The sequence below is a fragment of the Amphimedon queenslandica genome, unplaced genomic scaffold, assembly GCF_000090795.2.
Source record: "Amphimedon queenslandica unplaced genomic scaffold, v1.1 AMPQUscaffold_13519, whole genome shotgun sequence".
Lineage (NCBI taxonomy): Eukaryota > Metazoa > Porifera > Demospongiae > Haplosclerida > Niphatidae > Amphimedon > Amphimedon queenslandica.
Genome location: NW_003546245.1, coordinates 815807 through 834976, shown reverse-complemented (window position 1 = coordinate 834976; position 19170 = coordinate 815807). Strand labels below are relative to the sequence as shown.

The window sequence follows — 19170 nt, the reverse complement described above, 5'->3', positions numbered from 1 at the left end:
TATCGCAGGGTTGGTCTCTACTAGTTGCTGCAGGTTCTATTTTCTTCTATCGCCTCTTCTTTCACAAAGTTCAAACAATGTCTTTCAGCCATACTAGACTTAATTCAGCTTCAGAGTTAGTGCAACAGGCGCCCAAGGAGATATCTGGCCGCGTCTCTGATTTGTATGACGTTGTAAGTCAGGCGATGGGGAAGGAGAAGGAGAAGGTGGCTCGAAAAATGTCACAAATCAAAGAAACTGTTGGGGACGGGGCCAGAGGGGCAGTCAAAAAGATACCGTGGCAGGTTTCTGAAAAAGGAGGTGACGAACCACTCGTTAAGTTTAGAATGGCAGCTAGAAAGACCCTCCGCCTCAGACAGCAGAGTAAACTGGACTTGAATGAACAGATTCAAAAGTAAGCCCACACATAAAGACTAAACTACACCTTCCACATCTTTCAACACGTCTCCCTCCCTCCTTAGGATAAAAGATGACGATCTTCTTGGTATTAGTGAAGAGAAGGAGCAAGAGCCTGAGACAGAAGTATGTTAACACATTTTTAGTACATTATGCACAAGGATATGTTTATATAATACTTAATTGCTCCTCTTAGCATGAAGACGAAGCTACCTTAATGAAGCAGGCACTTACTTGCACTGTTGACACTGAATTTCATAATCTTACCGATGAAATTGTAAGAGGGACAAAATAGGAGAGAGAGAGAAAGAAATCAAATTTGTGTTTTATAGAGAAGAGATGTTTGCAGCTCAACTCTGAGGCTCTTCCATGATGTAGAATCACTTCACTCCAAGGATGAGAACAAGCTAATGCTTGAATACATAAGAAAGGTACGTTGACCTTTTACCATCTACTCTTGGCTCAAGTGTACTAATTACTCTTTGTAAAACCAATGTAGAGTGTGTTTAGTAAAAGTGATAGTATCACTCCTGTGCTATCTTGTTTGTAAACTGAGCATAAAAAAGCATATACCATTAAGAGGTAGTGGTATATATTGTTGCTTAATGCTCACTTAAGTCACATTAGCATTAAGCAACTTACCATTGGAGCATATATATTAGACACGGCTCATTTACTATGACACCACATAATGGGGGAAGACTCCACTTCTGATGGGGTCATAGGTTCATAATATTCATTAATAATGATTACTGTAGCTGAATGATTACTGTAGCTGATCCTCTGTTGTGGCAATCATTGCTTTCTGTTGCTGTAGATATTTTCTGGCATCCCCAAGGAAACTTTTGACTCGCTGAATAGAGAAGCAAAACAACTATCAGACAAGGTATATGGTGTGCATATGTAAATTTATAACTAGTTTCACTGTTGCCTCCTTCCAGGATAAAGTCCTCACACTGAAATGCAAAGGTATAACTATTGAACCTATTATCATTATTATTATCTGTCTTGTTTTTTTAGTCATAAAAGCCAACAATTTGCCAGCAAAGGATTTTGGCGGTAAAGGGAAGCATAAGCAGCTGTTGTGTTTATTATATGTTGTATTCATACTTTCTGTAGGGACTAGTGATCCTTACTGTGTTGTTTCCATTCTTAATAAAGAGCATATTGATACAAAATTGGTTCGTTTTGATAACATTAAAGAATGGAAGGAGGAAGGATTGATCGCTCAGACTTGGCAGTCCAGCATAAAAATGAAAACGCTCAATCCAGATTGGAACGAGACATTTGAAATGTATGTGGACCAGAACTACTCATCTCTTTCCTTTTCCAACATTTAAATGATTATTCTGTCTCCACACTCTATTATTTTATTTAAACTTTTTAAACTAAATTTTAGGCCCATCTCTGACCCACAGAGTCAGTATCTTGCTATAGAGCTGTGGTGAGTCCTAATATTACATTGTATATTGGAGCCATCATTTACTTACATCTTTAATATACATGTATATACATGTATGCACATTGTGTTCTTATTTAGGGATTCTGATAAAGATCAGAAAGGACTAGCAAAGTTCATCCATAAAAAAGATGATTTCCTTGGACGTGTTTTCTATTTACTACAAGTGAGTAATTATGAAGAGAGATAAGTCCTTCATTGCCTCTTATAGCATGTCCCTGTGAGTGGAGAGGAGAAGACGCTTGAGTTGAAGTCTCATTCAACAAAGTCCTCAAGAGGAATGCTGACAATATTTATGGACATTGTAGGGAAAAAGGTACATGTATAACTGTAGCTGCAACTATGATCGTAAAGTGTAGTAGCTGCAACAATTCCTCTCTTTGTGTTTGAATATTTTGTGGTTGACAGTGCAGCTGTTTGACCGTCTCTATGTGTGCTGTTGCTAATTTAATTTATTTGTTATTCTACGTATTAGGTTGACAGAGAGCCAGAGGAAGGTTACCTAAGTCACAAGCAGCTATTAGAATGTGTCATTAGCTATGAGAGCAAAGTACAGTAAAGGAAAGTTTACTTACAATTCTTATTTAATCTTTTCTCGTGTAGACTGAGGACGGTCATTCAACTCATTGGGTATCTGAATTGCCCGAAGAAGCCGAGAAACTATTAATACAGCACGCTTCACTCTACCGTATCTCTCAATTGCAGCACGCAGCAATGTAAGCACATGTATAATAATATATCATTTGTATACAGGAATTATTATTGTGTCTTTCTATCTTACCATGCATTCATTTTCCTTCTCATTCTAGTCGGCTCAATATTCTATTGAACTATCACAGAGTCCATGCCATCGCAATGCATTCGTTGAGTAACATACTTCACACGATACAGCATCACGAGTCTGAAGTACTCCCGACCCACAAGAACTCATCTACCAAAGACTCCACCCCATTTTGGGTCAGTCATAATAATAATGCTTTTCATACTTTTATATTTAATAAACAATGACAGTACTTTAATACTTGTTTCTTTTTTTTGATCTGTTTTTTTTGTCCTGCAGGTGAATCAGCTTGTGAAGGATCTTGAAGAGCTCAGGGTGTACATTACGGACATTATGAAGCGTCACTTGGATATATTTAACAATTTTAAATCAGTTGAGAGCATTTCTCTTCTCAAAGACCACATCATGTGAGTTTGGGATTAAATTTTTTTAATTCTTAAAACTTTTGTTAATTATATCATTTAATGCCCTTCAATGTGAACTTTATAGAGTATTGCACGATTTGTATCAGATTAGACTTTTAAAATCTAAACTGTCGGCAGAACAGCTGGACCTGAGAGCAGTGCTAACTAATGCTATTCAGGTACAGCAGATGTTACCTTATAAAGTGTTAATACAATAATAATAATAATATTATTATTATTATTATTATTATTATTATTATCTTATTATGTTAGTCTGCTGTGCCTTCTTGGATGAATCTTTTAATTGCCAATATGATGCCTAGTCACAGTGTAAGTGTATTATCATACTAAGTGGATCTATTGTATTGTATTGTTACTATTGTATATTGTATTCAGTCTAATGTATTGCTGTGAATTGTGATGAATAGTTCTTCTTTTGTATAGTCTTCTGAAGACAAGCTGATTCTTTTCAAAGGATTTTGTTCTCACTGTCAAAGGCAGTGCCAGAGATCACTGGAAAGAGTCCATCCAGTTTTTATGGAGTAAGTTATAACATAGTATCACAATCATTGTGTATCTATCATTTGGTTCAACAACATTAATTTTAACTAGAACTGGGTAATAAAATCTCTCTCCACATCTAATTATATTATAATACATTAATTACATACTGAATTACTTTATGGGAATTTGTGAGTGTAAGCTTGATATTTTTTCGTGGTTTTTAGGGTTGGCGTGGACTATTTTTCTCCTTTCTTTGTCAGTGTGGATAAAATTGTAAGCCTAAACTCTACACTATAAACTATTATTATTATGCTATTATTAGATTCACGGTGAGGCAATGAACTGCTTGGAGAACAGAGGATCAACTAAGAATGGCTTGATGACTTATGAGATCTACAAGACCATACAGGAAATAGCTGCTTATTCAAATAAAATTGATCCTGAGTATGTTAAAATTTTTATATTCACATACACATTGTATACCATACTTCAGGTTCTTGAAGAGCCAGCGTGTGGAACTTTCAATCACCAGTTTCCAAGATTGGTTTAAAGGCTGCGTACCTGATTGGGTCGATGTTGCTCAAACTCGAGTGAAGGAAAGACTGAAGAGAGCCGTTGAATTGGACACCATTGTGAAAACTAGTGACAATGCTCCTTTCTCTTCCTCTGCTGTAGACACTCATGCTTTCTTTCTTCAAGTAAATCCATTGAATGGCCATAATTATTTGATTTTATATTTTTAATGTAAGGTTATCACTTTTTGGAAGCAGCTCAAATGGCCAGATAGAGGGCAGTCGCTGGGTTACTTTATAAATATTGTGCAGGTGAATAAAATTATACATTAATATATTTTATGTATTTGATGGCTTTATTCCTTGCTGCATAGTGTCTCTGTGAAATGACAGCCTATTATAGTGACAGGATTGTTGCCAAAACTAAAGATGAGTCATATACTGACAGTGAAGGTCGCTTTGTTGTTACTGATAAGGTACAGATAAACTTGTTGATAGAGCAACCTGCATGCAAGTACATGCATATGTATATGTAATGTATATGTACATGTAATGTCTATGTCACCAGACATGCATTCTTCATTATTTTATTTTCCCTTCTCCGGTGCAGCTTTGTGTAGCACTTAATAATATTCATCACGTGAGTCACGTTTTAATGAACATCAGAGCCGAATTGGATCTTGAGACATATTACAAGTGGCTTGACGAAGAGAAGCAGCACGATGGCCTCCCATTGAGTCAAAGGGCAGACACTATTATAAATGATCTACTTGAAAGCGCCAACGAAGACGTCTTGAATAAGATTGACAAAGTCATAACTGTTGTGAAAACTCAGGTACAATAGAGTTAAAAAGTTGATTGCACAGAGGGAGAATTCATTTTTAATTTTTAAAATTTTCTTTCAGCTGTCACCTTCCGTGTTAGAATTTATTCCAAATATACTTGATGCTCCTTCAAGTTCTCCAACTGATAAAGTCAGCTTAATACTTATGATAGGAACCCATTACCATATGCATGTACATGTACATGTACACACACACATGTATTAGGTTGTGGAGCCATTGATAGAGTATATTACTGGTAATGTTGGGAAATTAGGAGAGTCACTTTTGACACCATTATTCCTCAAGTGAGTCTATCCCAGTTACTACACATCATTAATCTCCTTCACTTTGATAGTATTCTACGTCACTTGTGGGTTCAGATTGTCCAGGCTCTTAGGAACACTTACGATAAGATACCTCACTCGTCAGCCAATCCACTTCATGTTCGATTGAACCTCGTCCTCCTAGACCTCTCTGATTTTTTTGAAGCAGACGGGAAAGGGCTGAGCAGACGTTTTATTGAGTCTGAGTACTATATGGTTAGTGCTATTGATACTTCACATGATGATGAGTCATGCATAACTAAATATAAAATTTATTTCTTTTTTTCTGTTCAGGAACTAAGGGATAGCTTATTTTATGCCATACAACCAACTGAAGATGTTGTGAAAAGATTCTGTTATGATGTAGTGAGGCAACAGGTGTGTACATGCTCATTTTTAAACAAAATATCCTTAAGTGCTGAAATTTTGAAAATTACCCAAGGCTATAGCCCATGGTTTTTTCCAAAAAATGGCTCCAAAATCACTCCAAATTTTTATTACATTTTCTGATACATATTAATGCCCTTATGCTGTGTAGAAAGTTTGGGCTAATTCCGACTTCAAATTTTTAAGTTACAGCTATTTTTTTAAAAAGCCAAAACTTTGAAAAATACCCAAGGCTATAGCCCATGGTTTTTTCCAAAATATGGCTCTGAAATGACCCCCAATTTTTATTAAATTTTCTGATACATATTGATGCCCTTATGCTGTGTAGAAAGTTGGGGCTGATTCCGACTTCAATTTTTTGAGTTATGAGCATTTTTTTAAAAACAGCCAAATTTTGAAAATTACTCAAGGCTATAGCCCATGGTTTTTTTGAAAAATGGCTCCAAAATCACCCCAAATTTTTATTACATTTTCTGATACATATTAATGCCCTTATGCTCTGTAGAAAGTTTGGGCTGATTCCGACTTCAATTTTTTAAGTTATGCGCATTTTTTTAAAAACGGCCAAATTTTGAAAATTACCCAAGGCTATAGCCCATGGTTTTTTCCGAAAAATGGCTCCGAAATTACCCCAAATTTTTATTACATTTTCTGATACATATTAATGTCCTTATGCTGTGTAGAAAGTTTGAGCTGAATCTGACTTCAATTTTTTGAGTTATGCGCATTTTTTAACAACGGCCAAATTTTGAAAATTACCCAAGGCTATAGCCCATGGTTTTTTCCAAAAAATGGCTCCAAAATCTCCCCGAATTTTTATTACATTTTCTGATGCATATTAATGTCCTTATGCTATGTAGAAAGTTTGAGCTAATTCTGATTAGAGTTGTGAGCATTTTTAAAAACAAGCCAATTTTTGAAAAAGTAAAGGCTAAAGATATTAATGTCCTTATGCACTTGTTTTATGTGTTATTTCTAATTTTCATTTATAGGCTTTTGCTAAAAATGAATTTGGGCAGCTTCATATCAGCCACTTATACAATCAAAATAAGAAAACCCTCTCGGTTGAAATAATATCTGGAGAAAAGTTACCGGCACTGGATCGAAGTGGTAAATCTCAGTAAATTTAAACCTACTTTGAATATTTAAAATGTAGGAAAAAGTGATCCTTTTGTTCAAGTACACTTGCTCCCAGCGTTTGTTTTCCCGGAGGCAAATGAGAAAATACACAAAACATCAACAAAAAAGCAAACACTTGATCCAATTTTCAACGAGACAATCAAATTGTAAGTGCAGCAATTTGCAAGCAGAGAAAGGAAAGAATCAATTCTATATTTAACCACTCTTTATATAGGCATGCCAAGCCTGAGCAACTTTCAAAAGATGGTTCCATACTTTTGCTGGCTATTTTTGACCACGACACTTTTGGAAGCAATGATTTTGCCGGCCTCTGTGCCGTGCCTTGTACTTCAATACCAAAAGAGGGGACAGAGCCGAAAATTGAGCACCTTCACCTTTTTCACTACGAGAAAACAGATGCTTTTAAAGAGCTGGAGCTGAGACATACTGATTCGATGGCACAAGACTTTCTCAAGCACATGAAGAAGTTTGAATTTGATGGGGAGACACAAGCTGGTCATCCTTTCCATAAACTGTTGCACTTTACTGATAAAAAGTAAAAGTACTGATATTTTTATGCTTTGAAGCCACTATATGTTGTATCTTCTTTAAATTAAATTGTTTTCATATTATATCAAGTAGTTTATAGTTGCAAAGAAAAATTTTGAAAGCTATGTTATTGATATGCAATTTTGTCACCCATTGCTTTGCAGCGGCTCAAATTTTACAATCCCTATACTTAAATAAATACCCATTAAAATTCTCTCAATAATTATGGCCTCAGTGTCAATAAGTGGCTGTGGAGATTAATATTGCATCATCAAACATGTGAATATTTATTTGGGATGTCTATTTGGCAAGGACTAATCTGAGATTAGCCAAGTACATACACTGTTTACTACTCACAGTGTATGGCTTTATGCACGTGAGATGTTATTCTTTGCCTGTACTACATGACTCAGTAATTTCTGAAATTAGCCTGCTCTGCTCTACAGCTATATGTCTACAGTCCTCCAGCTAGACCTGAAGCTGTAAATCAGATTCAAAATGGCTTTGGCTGAGGTTAGCAAAACTGTCCCTGTAAAGAAAACTGGTGTAGAAAACCTATTAACAAGATTCAAGTCACTTGTATTTCAAAAAACACAACAGACTGAGCTAGACTTGAAAGAGCATGTAGAAAAGTAAGTAGATAATATACAGCCATGATCTACTTCTCGAACAGAGTCAAGCATGAGAATATTTTATTGGCTGACGCTGAGACTAAAGTCCCTGATCTTCTAGATCTACATGTACCTCCAGTATGTTAATTAGCAACCTATATATAAGAACTGCATGCTATTTCATGCAGGATGAAGAGAATGCTATAGTATTGAAGCAACAGTCCGGCTCATCGCATATCACTGATATTGTAAGAAACAGACATGCAAAGAAGAGGATGGAGCAATCTTCAAATTTCTCATATTTAGATACAAGATGTTTGCAGCTCAACAGTTGGACTAATTCGTGAAGCCAACCCAACAGTGATGTTTGAATACATGAAGAAGGCAAGCTACTGTATACCTTTTCAAAGGGCATTCAAAAAACTTACACAATGTATCTATTGTTATCATATTTCCTGCTTATTTTGTCTTGTTACATGACATTCTATTCACTTATAATGTAACTATTGTGAGACATGTGGCCTTGTTTCAGTAGCATGATCATATCCATTACAATGCCCACAGTTCCTTCAATTTGTTGCATCTTGTAATAACTTGAATTTTTAGGCATTTTCCAGTATTCCTCAAGCTACTATTGACTTGTTAAGCAAAGAACCAAAAGTCAAGGTTACTTGTTCAGTTATGGTTACTTAGATCTTTATCATTAATTACAGGAGAGCAGAGATCTCATCCTAAAATGCAATGGTACGCATGCATGAAATATTATGGAGTTAATTGAATTTTGTTTTGTTTTTATAGTTATCAAAGCAAGCAACTTGCCATCCAAAGATTTTTCTAGTAAAAAAATTTGTGTGAGTACTTGCAATAATGTTTTCCTCGCATGCAGGTACTTCTGAAATATACTGGATAGCGACAATTATGAACAAAGAGTTTATTGATTCGATAGACAGCATTAAAGAATTAAGCGAGAAAAGATTAATCGGTCAGACTTGGCAGTCATCTTTCAAGACAAAAACACTTAATCCAGTTTGGAATGAACCATTTGAAATGTAAGCAAAGTTTCTTATATTCTCCTTCTTTTTTCTCTCTGTCTCTCCTGCTTCTCTCTCTGTTTGCCTCTTTTTCTTTTATATGCACACATGCACTTTGGTGAGGCTCAATATTAATAGTGATTTAAACTTGTGGTTATTATTTTTACTTTCTTCAGATGCATCACTGATCCTGAAAATCAATGTCTTGTCATAGAATTGTGGTGAGTCGTATAAGATTTAATTTCCACATTACTTTTGTTTTGTTTTATTGTCTTAAAGGTGTTCTCAAAAAGAGCAAAAAAAGTCGTCAAAACAAATTGAGAAAGATGACAATTTTTTGGGTCGTGCATTATACATACTCCAAGTTAGTATATTAGAGCTTCTTTCTTATTTTTCTGCCTGTTATTATTTAAAAGGATATTCCTGCAAGTGGAGAGGAAAAAATGCTCAAACTCATTGACAAGTCTACACACTCAAAAGGAACAGTTTTAATTTTTTTGAAGATTACAGAAAAACAGGTAATGGCTGTATCATCCAAACTATTACTGCAAGTCAAATCACTGTATGTTCTATAGGTTGATAGAAAGCCAGAGGAAGGTTACTTGAGTCATAAGCAGTTATTTGAAGACATCGTTAGTTGGGAGAGCAAAGTAAAGGAAGAACTTTTTGAAGTATCCCTTTACTTATGTATTTCTATGATTGACTCAGAGTGAATCAGGTCACTTATCTCATTGGGATTGCAAATTGTCCGAAGATTTTTACAAAACTTTGGCACAGCATGCTTCGCTTCATCACATCTCTCAATTGCAACAAGCTGCTATGTATGTTTCACAATTAAATTTGAAATGCTTTTCATATTGTCATAATTTATAACACAAATTTGCATTTACTTTTTTGTTGTGTACTTCTGGTTGCAACATGTAGGTGTAAAAAATTTAGAGCCTACTTGTCTCTTTCTTTGTAGTCAACTCACTGTCCTATTAAATTATCACAGAGCACATCGTGTTAAAATAGGCGTGTTTTGCAGTTTATTGCAAACAATCCATTTTTATGAATATAAGATACAACAGCACAGCAGAGATGAATCTTGGGTAGGTTGTATCAATCATCATAACTTTACTCCATAGTCTTTCATTCCTTTTCAGATTAATCAGCTTTTAAAAGATCTTAAAGATCTCAGAAATTATATCTTAAATATCATGAATTGCCATATAAACTTTTTTAACAATTTTGGATCGATCAAAAGTATTTCACTCTTTAAAGACCATGTCCTGTGAGCCAAACTTCCTCTTACTCTATTCTACTAGATTACTCATTCTTACTCTCTTGTTTACTCACTCAATCTAATTCTTCAAATTTGCATTGTCTTTATGCAGAGTACTGCGTGATCTATGTCAAATTAAATTGCTACGACCCCAATTGGCACCAGAGCAACTGGATTTGAGAGTAGTCCTGACTAATGCTATTCAGGTACATTGGCAATTGTTTCTATATTTTATCAAACTGTTTCTATATTTTATCAAACTGCATGTGTATGTGTACATAGACTGCTGTTCCTCATTGGATGATTTTGTTATCAGCTAAGATGAAACCTGACCACAATGTAAGTCCATGCAATTTTTTGTGGCTTTTTCTCTTATTCATTTTTATTATTAATATTATTGTTATTGTTGTTGTTGTTGTTGTTGTTAATACCTATTCATATCTTTTCTTACTGTAGTCTTCTGAAAATACATTGCTCACTTTGAAAGCATTTTGCTCTCACTGTCTTACTCTCTGTCAAAGATCACTGACGAGGGTTCATCCAGTTTTAATTGAGTAAGTCACTTCCATCAATTTTTACAACTTTTGTTGTATGCTTCTATAGGATTGGCGTGGATTATTTCTCCCCTTTTTTTGCCAGCATGGATAAGATTGTAAGTCCTGACATTAGTAATATATCCCATCAATATAAAGTTTATTACTGGATGCTTTACTTTTTAATCCAACTATTTCATTATTCATAATAGCTCTATGGAGAAACAAGTAGCCGTTTAGAAAGCTACAGTGGTTCTTCTATACTTAGTTATGAGATATATAGAATTATTCAAGAGATTGAGACTTACTCCTATGAAGTTAATCCTGAGTACGTTTTAGTGTGTCCTCTTTTCATTAAATCTTATGTCTATATTATTTAGATTCTTAAAAGAGCAAAGAAGAACTCTTTTTATCACCTCTTTTCATGCCTGGTTTGAGAAGTATGTATTTGATTGGGTTAAAGTTGCTCAGCTCAAAGTGAGAGAGAGATTGGATCGAGCGCTTGAATTGGACGCCATTGTTGAAACCAGTGACAAGGCTCCTTTTTCTTCCTCTGCTGTTGACACTCATGCTTTCTTTCTTCAAGTATATATAGTGTATTTTGGGGCATGCATTATATCTTTCTTCAACTTTTCTCTCTCTCTCTCTCTTTTTTATAGGCTATTACTTTTTGGAAGGATCTCAAATGGCCAGTCAGAGGTCAATCATTAGGTTACTTTATTGCTATCCTACAGGTACATGATGAGCAAATAGATCTAATTTGTATGTATTTTATTTTCTTTCCACAGTGTATCTGTGAAATGGCAGCTTATTACACTGATAAAGTTGTTGCAAAAATAAAAACTGGTTTATCTCTTTACAATGATGGAGATTTTGTTGTTACTGATAAGGTAATTTTTGGTCACACTCAATAGGGTGTGCTCAATGTCTGTAGCCATAACTTAGTAAAAAAATTGCCGATAGACAATAAAAACCATAGGCTATTAAAAAAATTAAAAACCATAGGCTGTAGTATATTTTCCAGAAATTTGGCATTTTCTTAAAGTGGCTGTAACTTGAAAAATTGAAGTCGGAATCGGATCAAACTTTTTACGCAGCATAAAGACATCAATATGCATCATAAAATGTAATAAAATTTGGGGTGATTTTGGAGCCATTTTTCTGAAAACCATGGACTAGTCTTTACTTTTTAAAAAATTTGTTAATTTTAAAAACGACCATAACTTTAAAAATTGAATTTGGGATTGGCTCAAATTTTCCACATAGCATAAGGACATTAATATTTATCAGAAGATGTAATAAAAATTGGGGGCCAGTGCATGTAGTATCTATCATTCTTGTCATTACTTATTATCTGCAAGTAGTAGATCTAGCAATATTATTTACATTTATTATAATCTTCCACAAAGCTTTGTGTAGCGCTTAACAACATACATCACATCAGTGAAGTCTTAAAGAATATCCCAAATGAAATAAGCCTTGAAAGATACTACAGATGGCTTGATGAAGAGAAACGAGAAGATGGACATCCTCTGAGTGAGAAGGCTGAAATAACTACCACAGATGTACTGAAAAGTGCAAATGAAGACATTTTGAATAAGATAGAGCATGCTATCAATGTTGTACAAGCTAAGGTAACTATAAAGTGAGATAATAAAGACTATTAAATGGCCCTTGTTTCAGCTTTTGCCCTCTGTGATAAAATTCATTCCCAAGATATTGAGTGCTCCTCCAAATTCTGATCTTGATCAAGTTAGTTGCTATTAGATCTACCTCAAAATGCTATGGCTATAAATATTATGTTTAGGTTGTAGAGCCATTGCTAGAGTACATCACTGTTAATGTTGGTAAATTAGGGAAATCACTTTTGACACCAATATTCCACAAGTACAAAATTTGCAACATTTAAAATTTTACTTAAATATTTTTAGAATACTGCATCACTTGTGGATTCATATAGTTATGGCTCTAAAAAAGTCATACGATAAAATACCTCATTCTGCAGAAAGTTTTCAACATATTGGTTTGAATTATGTCCTCCTTCACCTTTCATACTTTTTTGAAGCTGATGGGAAGGGACTAGACAGAAAGTTTATTGAAAATGACTCATATAAGGTTTGTAAAAAAATGCATGCATCTTCTCATAGCTTCTTTTATTAACTATGTTCCTACTAGACTTTAAGTGACGACTTATTCTATGCTACACAGTCAACTGAGGATAATATTAGGATTTTTTGCAATGATTTAGTGAAACAACAGGTTTGCATATAATATTGTGTTAAAACAAACAACACAAAGTCTATATGATCCTATACCAGTATATAGACCTTATATAACTTTGTTACATGCAGGCTTCTTCTCAAAATAAGTTTGGAATACTTCATGTTAGTCACATATACAAGCCAACTGATAAAGTACTTTCAGCTGAAATAGTTTCAGGAGAAAATTTACAAGGACTGGAGCAAAGTAGAAACATCCTGACAAACATAAATAAATTTCCATGTGATGTTGAATATAGGGAGAAGTAATGTTTTTGTGCGGGTATTTTTGCTGCCAACTTTTTCAGAAGCTAATGAAAAGATATACAAAACAGAAACAAAGAAGCAAACACTTGATCCAATCTTTAATGAGACAATTAAAATGTGAGTATATGTGTTATATGTATACACAGGGTTTCCATGGAGCATGCAAAGTGAACTAAAAAGCATGCTTTAATACGGGTGCAACAATGCAACTAAAATTCATAAAAAATCCAATTTTGATTGGAATCAGACCAAACTTTCTACACAACATATAAGTACTGCATATTTGCATGAGTACTGTGTGCATCTTTTGTGTGACGATGATAGATAATTCATGATTTCTTTAAATCATACAGGCACATTTCATCTGAGCAGCTCTTCAAAGAGAGTGCCATACTTTTAATAGCTGTTTTGGGCCAAGATACTTTCAGGAGCAATGTTCTCATTGGCCTTTGCGCTATACCTTGCACTTCAATACCGATTGAGGGAACAGAGCCAAAGATGGAACATCTTCATCTTTTTCATTATGAGAGAACAAAGGCTTACAAGGAATTGGAGTTGAGACATGCTGACACAATAGCACAAGACTTTCTCAGACGCATTAATAATATGTCTGAATACAAGAAAGGAGCAAATTTCATGCAGGTGTTTCAGAAACTGGTAAATGTACATAAAACAGATAAAAAATGACTCTTAAATATTAATAGTGTAATCTGTTATTGTCTTGTTATGTTTTCTTTACCTTAATCTTCCATATTTCCTTCAATAAAAATTAATCATCATCATTATAAATCTAGACATTATATTAAGGAAACAAACATGTCTAATACCAAGCTATATGCCTCACTAATTTATACTGTAGCAACTCACTAATTCTTTGACTCTCTCATATTTAAATAACTGTGGGAAGTCTGTTGAAAGAGGAGTCACATCAAAGGTAATCTTCATTTCATTTGATGCTTCGTAGGATTGTGCTAGGGAGGAGCAGAAATACTCGTAGCACGGACTTGAAGGAGCAAGATCAGAAAGTGTGAAATTTATCCTGCATCAGTGATAGAAACTTTTAACAAATATCTACATTAATAATAATCACACCTCTTTTCCATGCTAATAATAATTAAAGGAGTAGACTCCATGATGACAGTGGATAGATAAACAAGTGTAGAAATGAAAGCATCAGTTAGTTCATTATCATATATCACTAAAGAAAAGAACACGATTAGCAAAAATTAGGGAAAGAGCTGTTACCATCACTTGCTAGTATGATAGATGTCTTTCTAAGTAACTCAAGCTCACTATGATTCCACTTGTATCTATCCCCCTCTTCCATTCCACTACTGCATAATGATGAAGATGAATCCTGCAGATCCTTCTCACAGTTAAACCAATCCAGCTCATGGACTGATACATTATTAGTTACATTATTCTGGACTAAATTTTGATGACAAAGCCTTAAGACTGATGTACCTGTGTCTATTTTATAGCAAAGAGCATATTTACAAATCAATCCACTTTCTAGCTAGCTAAGGTATTAAAGCAAGGTATACCTGTACAAAAGAAATGACTGACACAAGAGGCAGCAACAGTACCAATGAAACCACATCCACTGCCTAACTCAACGACTATAGCATCGTGAAACCTAACAGAGAAAACAAATTATAAAGTATTTTCCTTACAAGTTTACATCTCTTTGTATGATAGTATGTAGTCAGCCATTAATAATGAAGCACTCCACAGCTGTGTACCAACATTATTCAGTGGCGTGGCCATGGTATGACCTGAGAGATTTAAAATTAAAAAGTAAGTATGTAGATCTAGTCTAACTTATTTTCAAAGCTGTTAATGTGACGGATTAAAATAATTATAGGAATATATTTTACTAGGCAAGAAGAGACTTGCTTTCTTCTAGATAATTATAAGTCTTACTTAATGTGATGACTTTATGCTCAGTAGATCTACGTGGCACATCAAGGTCACCATCTTCATCAGAAACAAGGACCAAGTCAGTCAAGTCACTACAAGTACTTTGGGGCAAGTAATAATGAAATTCTGATGTAACTGTAGACTGGATAGTTTTTATCAATGAATGATTTATAAGAAACAGCTAACTTGACCAATATGAGCTCTGGAATTAGCTCCAATGTGCACTGAAGAAAGAACAAGATTATCCTCCATATTGAAATAATGCAACCACGTGGTTTCCGTATACTAATCAACGTACATTCCGTGTCATTTTTAAAAGTAGGTGTGGTCACTGGTAATAAAACTTTACAAAAATTGAAAGTTAAAAAGCAAAAATGCAGCTCAACAATTTATTCCAGTTCTTCCACACAGGCTCTCATAAGCTGCAAAAATTGCTATACAGAAAAAGATAATGAGAGTCATGATGCAAACAATGAAGAAGGCATGTGATGTCCTCTGATTTTCAATCTTTTGCTTGTACTCATCATTCCTAGAAGCAACACGAGCCTGCAATGAAACACACAGCAATTATTACTATGATTATTATTATTATTATTATTATTATTATTATATCATTATTATTTGTTAGTATATGCTTCATTGCAACACTAACATATAGTTACAGTGCATATTAGTTTAAGTACTACTTACCACATAGGAATAATAAATTGCAGCTGCACCACACCCAAATGCGAAAGGATTCAGACATATTAAAGAAAATATGGTAGCAAGGACAGCAAGAGTGATGTGGTGGTCCCATTTTGAGGACGTCCCTCTTGTCTCAAACTCTGATGGTCCAGCATTATTTATTGATGTTGGTTCTTCGAGTCGTACGTCATCAAATATAATAACACTCCCTCTTCCTTTCTAAAAGGGAGGAAGAGCACAAATATCTTCATTTTGGTGCATCTTTTTTGTATGTTTATACCTTTTGGTGGTACTGTGTAGCTTGTGATGAAGAACGAGGCACAACGCTATATGAAGGATTCCTAACGATTTCAACAGGCTCTTCTACCTCACCTGCAAACAAAATATGAATCATGAAAGCTAAAAATTTCTCTTACTTGACATGTTTTTCTTCTGACGCCCTTTGCAAAGAACGAGCCCCACCCTAAATAACTGCATTCAGCCACGCCCAAAATAATTTGCATTGCATTGATTAACACTTTAACAATAATGATTAAAAAAAAACTAAAAACTACTGCTGGATACTACAACGGTTTACAATGTAAAATGAAATTTACAGCATGAATGGTTGTTGTGGACAGTTTATACATGAGTCCTTGTGTCACAGCTAGTGGCAGAAGCTCCACAAAGCTCCCTGTGGACAACAAATCCAACGACACACACACTTGTCATTAATCCTATTATGCTGAAGATTGCAAATCCAAATGAAGTCTTGTCATTAGCCTGCATGACTTCCTTTTTACCTTCAAGCTCTGCTGATCGTGCCTGGAATTAATATAGCAATAGTAATCTTCAGTATGCTATTCACATACTTTAACTGAGAATACAACTGCAAAAACTGCACAAAAGAGTGAGATAGGATTACAGCACATCACAGATACAATGAGCATTATGAGCGATATGGTCAAGTGTCTGTCTCCAGGCGTCAAAGGGATGACAGGTGATGCTGAATGTTTTGTATACTCTGGCTCATGATCAACAATGACGGTCTATTATATGGAATAGAATTAATACCATATTTAGAAAAACCACAAAAATGTGTTGTGCATTTTTTAATGAAACTGTAATATACATTAGTATTCGCTATAAAGAGGCTAACTTTTTGATAGTTTCTTCCAATTTGCCTGTGCCCTCCGCCGCCTTGAGGAACGCCAGACTCGTATTGTGTACTGAAACCAGTTTCCTGTTGAGCTGTTATAGGTGAGAAAATCAATCATTATTGTCTCTTTCTACATGTTATACGGTCTACCTGCCATTATTGCTGGATCCTTGTCAGAGAGTTGAAGTATAAACTAAAGTTCACCACTGAAACTGACGGAGAGAGATTTTACCGCCGTAGAGCGGGACGATACAAAAGTCAGGGCCCTGCTATAGCTATGCTAGCTAGAGATCCACCTACACCCTAAGGGAAGCTATACAAGTTTATAAACATTATGACAGTACTTCCTCCTTCGTTTTATAGTCTACTAGATCTCTCATTGTAAACAGAGCACAAAAATTAATTTCAATATAAAAATGCATGAATGGATAGTCAATAAGGCAATAAAAATAAATAATAAAGGCAATAAAAATTAATAGAAATCAATATCTATCCAGAATAGGAAGGATTATGATTCGCACTGTATGGAGAAGTATTACAGTCAATACCTTCTTTGCCACATTTTATACGATAAGCGACAGTGACAACAATAGTAAATGTTATGATCCATACCAAAAATACAAATATGTTTAATGCAAATGCAGTCTTTTCATGAGCTTTCATTTTCACATAATCACCTGCTGAAGAATCCTTTCGTGCCTAGTACAAAAAAATAATTAGATCTACTAATTTATAATATGTCAGCATCACTTTTAAAGAGTAGATGATAGCAGGAATCGAAACGAAGAGAGCAGGAAAGCAGCCAAAACATAAGCTGATCAGTGTTAACCCAATGGAGAGCATCAAATAATTATCATTCATAAGGCTTGACTGATAGTAATGGGAATCATTACTGGTGTAGACTGGTTGTGGTAACTCTACTATCACTGATACTGACTAAAGGAAATGATAAGGCAACTATTTATATTACTGTAGTAATATTAGATTACTTTACCTCTTTGTCAGGTGCTATTGCGTACTGCTTTGGTGGAGGTAGAGATGGATTATTCTTTTGAAATAAAGGAGTTGATGGATTCTCCTCTTCATTCATTATCTCATCCATTTATGCTCTAGGTAGGTAAGATGCTGTTGCAGACTTGGAGGAGTGGCTGCTACTGCAGCAAAATGGGCTTGTCACATTAAAAATAAGGCGTGGTATCTTCCTAATTAGCTTACAAATTTATAGAGCTCCATGTCAAATCCTAAAACTAGTCTTGCTAGACAGAGATGGCAAATCCTGAGAGCTTCCTTAATAAAGAATGCAAGTAGACCCTTACCATGTTCACCAGATTCAGCCAGTGTTAGAAGATTATCAACCTTTAACTTGTTTCAAGTAGAAAAAACTCCATCTCCAAATGATCATGATAGAAATGAATGGCTGCTTTATAAATACTCACCTCTATCAGTTGTTGTTAGCATTGGATTGCTACCTCAAGATTTCAGCTTAAACGATATAACAGGTTACAATAACACAGGCAATGTATGCATTTGGCCGTCTGAGGAATTAATGGCATTTTATTGTCTGGAGAATATCTCACTATTCAAGGGAAAGAGCATTTGTGAATTTGGAGCTGGAATGACCGGATTAGCTGGTTTAATGCTTGCCGCTACTGGCGTTACAGGCAGGGTTGTACTAACAGATGGTAATAAGAAATCTGTTCAAAACTTGAGTTCTATTATTAGCGTGAATGGAATCAATCCTGATCTACTCACAGCTCATCAACTTGATTGGGATGCGTCTAAGATTGATACTGAATATAATCACTTTATTGCTCAATTTGATGTCATCATTTGTGCCGATTGCTTCTTCTTTGTTGACGTGCAGCAAGACTTATTATACCTAATGCATAGGTTCCTGAAATCTAATGGAAAAGCATATCTATTTGCTCCAGAAAGAAGTGGGACTTTTCAACAGTTTCTCAAAAAAGCAAAGAAGTATTTTACTGTTGATGTAAGGCACAACTACCATGAAACTATAACTGATAAACGTAAGAGCTTTGAAACTTCTGAGCCCTCTTATGATCCTAATCTGCATTATCCTTATTGTGCAGTTTTAGAATACAAATGTTATTGAAGTATTATTATAATGTACATGGAACATATGAACGCATTATATAATATTAATATTATTATTATTATTAGTCTTAAATACATTGAGAATGTT

At 34.8% G+C, this 19170-nt stretch overlaps 5 protein-coding genes across 6 annotated transcripts; 3 read left to right on the top strand and 2 right to left on the bottom strand.

Moving 5' to 3' along the window:
* Positions 1-55: 55 nt before the first annotated feature.
* On the top strand, positions 56-7383 carry LOC100641662 (protein unc-13 homolog D-like). Its single transcript, XM_019997958.1, has 31 exons — positions 56-394; positions 462-522; positions 593-673; positions 729-827; positions 1214-1282; positions 1338-1365; positions 1417-1455; positions 1516-1690; positions 1796-1840; positions 1937-2021; positions 2067-2171; positions 2331-2405; positions 2459-2571; positions 2665-2812; positions 2916-3043; positions 3126-3219; positions 3314-3370; positions 3485-3582; positions 3769-3817; positions 3867-3988; positions 4038-4242; positions 4294-4368; positions 4431-4532; positions 4667-4891; positions 4962-5030; positions 5106-5185; positions 5236-5419; positions 5498-5581; positions 6583-6700; positions 6747-6876; positions 6945-7383. Exons 1-31 carry the CDS (start codon positions 78-80, stop codon positions 7267-7269), a joined length of 3585 nt encoding a protein of 1194 aa, XP_019853517.1. The 5' UTR covers positions 56-77; the 3' UTR covers positions 7270-7383.
* A 272-nt stretch (positions 7384-7655) lies between these two features.
* Positions 7656-14001, top strand: LOC100641535 (protein unc-13 homolog D-like). Its single transcript, XM_019997969.1, has 31 exons — positions 7656-7890; positions 7932-8007; positions 8058-8117; positions 8176-8253; positions 8476-8535; positions 8583-8613; positions 8668-8706; positions 8756-8918; positions 9077-9121; positions 9180-9264; positions 9317-9418; positions 9476-9550; positions 9609-9721; positions 9865-9991; positions 10046-10173; positions 10277-10370; positions 10447-10503; positions 10621-10718; positions 10768-10816; positions 10910-11025; positions 11078-11282; positions 11357-11431; positions 11486-11587; positions 12107-12331; positions 12381-12449; positions 12505-12584; positions 12629-12812; positions 12873-12956; positions 13049-13163; positions 13216-13339; positions 13576-14001. The coding sequence occupies exons 1-31, from the start codon at positions 7757-7759 to the stop codon at positions 13907-13909; spliced, it is 3327 nt and encodes a 1108-aa protein (XP_019853528.1). The 5' UTR covers positions 7656-7756; the 3' UTR covers positions 13910-14001.
* LOC105313369 (methyltransferase-like protein 22) lies at positions 13855-15431 on the bottom strand. Its single transcript, XM_019998038.1, has 8 exons — positions 15329-15431; positions 15146-15284; positions 14904-14997; positions 14767-14858; positions 14468-14692; positions 14315-14420; positions 14090-14261; positions 13855-13979 (listed from the first exon to the last, which is right to left on the bottom strand). Exons 1-8 carry the CDS (start codon positions 15392-15394, stop codon positions 13947-13949), a joined length of 927 nt encoding a protein of 308 aa, XP_019853597.1. The 5' UTR covers positions 15395-15431; the 3' UTR covers positions 13855-13946.
* Positions 15432-15465: 34 nt separating this feature from the next.
* LOC100637530 (uncharacterized) lies at positions 15466-17297 on the bottom strand. Of its 2 annotated transcripts, XM_019998061.1 has the most exons (7): positions 17118-17297; positions 16968-17059; positions 16681-16857; positions 16246-16633; positions 16110-16201; positions 15833-16048; positions 15466-15688 (listed from the first exon to the last, which is right to left on the bottom strand). In XM_019998061.1, the coding sequence occupies exons 4-7, from the start codon at positions 16304-16306 to the stop codon at positions 15524-15526; spliced, it is 534 nt and encodes a 177-aa protein (XP_019853620.1). In that variant the 5' UTR covers positions 16307-16633; positions 16681-16857; positions 16968-17059; positions 17118-17297; the 3' UTR covers positions 15466-15523. The 2 variants fall into 2 exon arrangements, with proteins under 2 accessions (XP_019853620.1, XP_003382797.1); XM_003382749.3 differs by lacking the exons at positions 15466-15688; positions 15833-16048; positions 16110-16201 and having other exon boundaries at positions 16267-16633; positions 17118-17286.
* Positions 17298-17967: 670 nt separating this feature from the next.
* On the top strand, positions 17968-19150 carry LOC105313365 (calmodulin-lysine N-methyltransferase-like). Its single transcript, XM_011406733.2, has one exon. It carries the CDS (start codon positions 18199-18201, stop codon positions 19078-19080), a length of 882 nt encoding a protein of 293 aa, XP_011405035.1. The 5' UTR covers positions 17968-18198; the 3' UTR covers positions 19081-19150.
* The last annotated feature ends 20 nt before the right edge of the window (positions 19151-19170 follow it).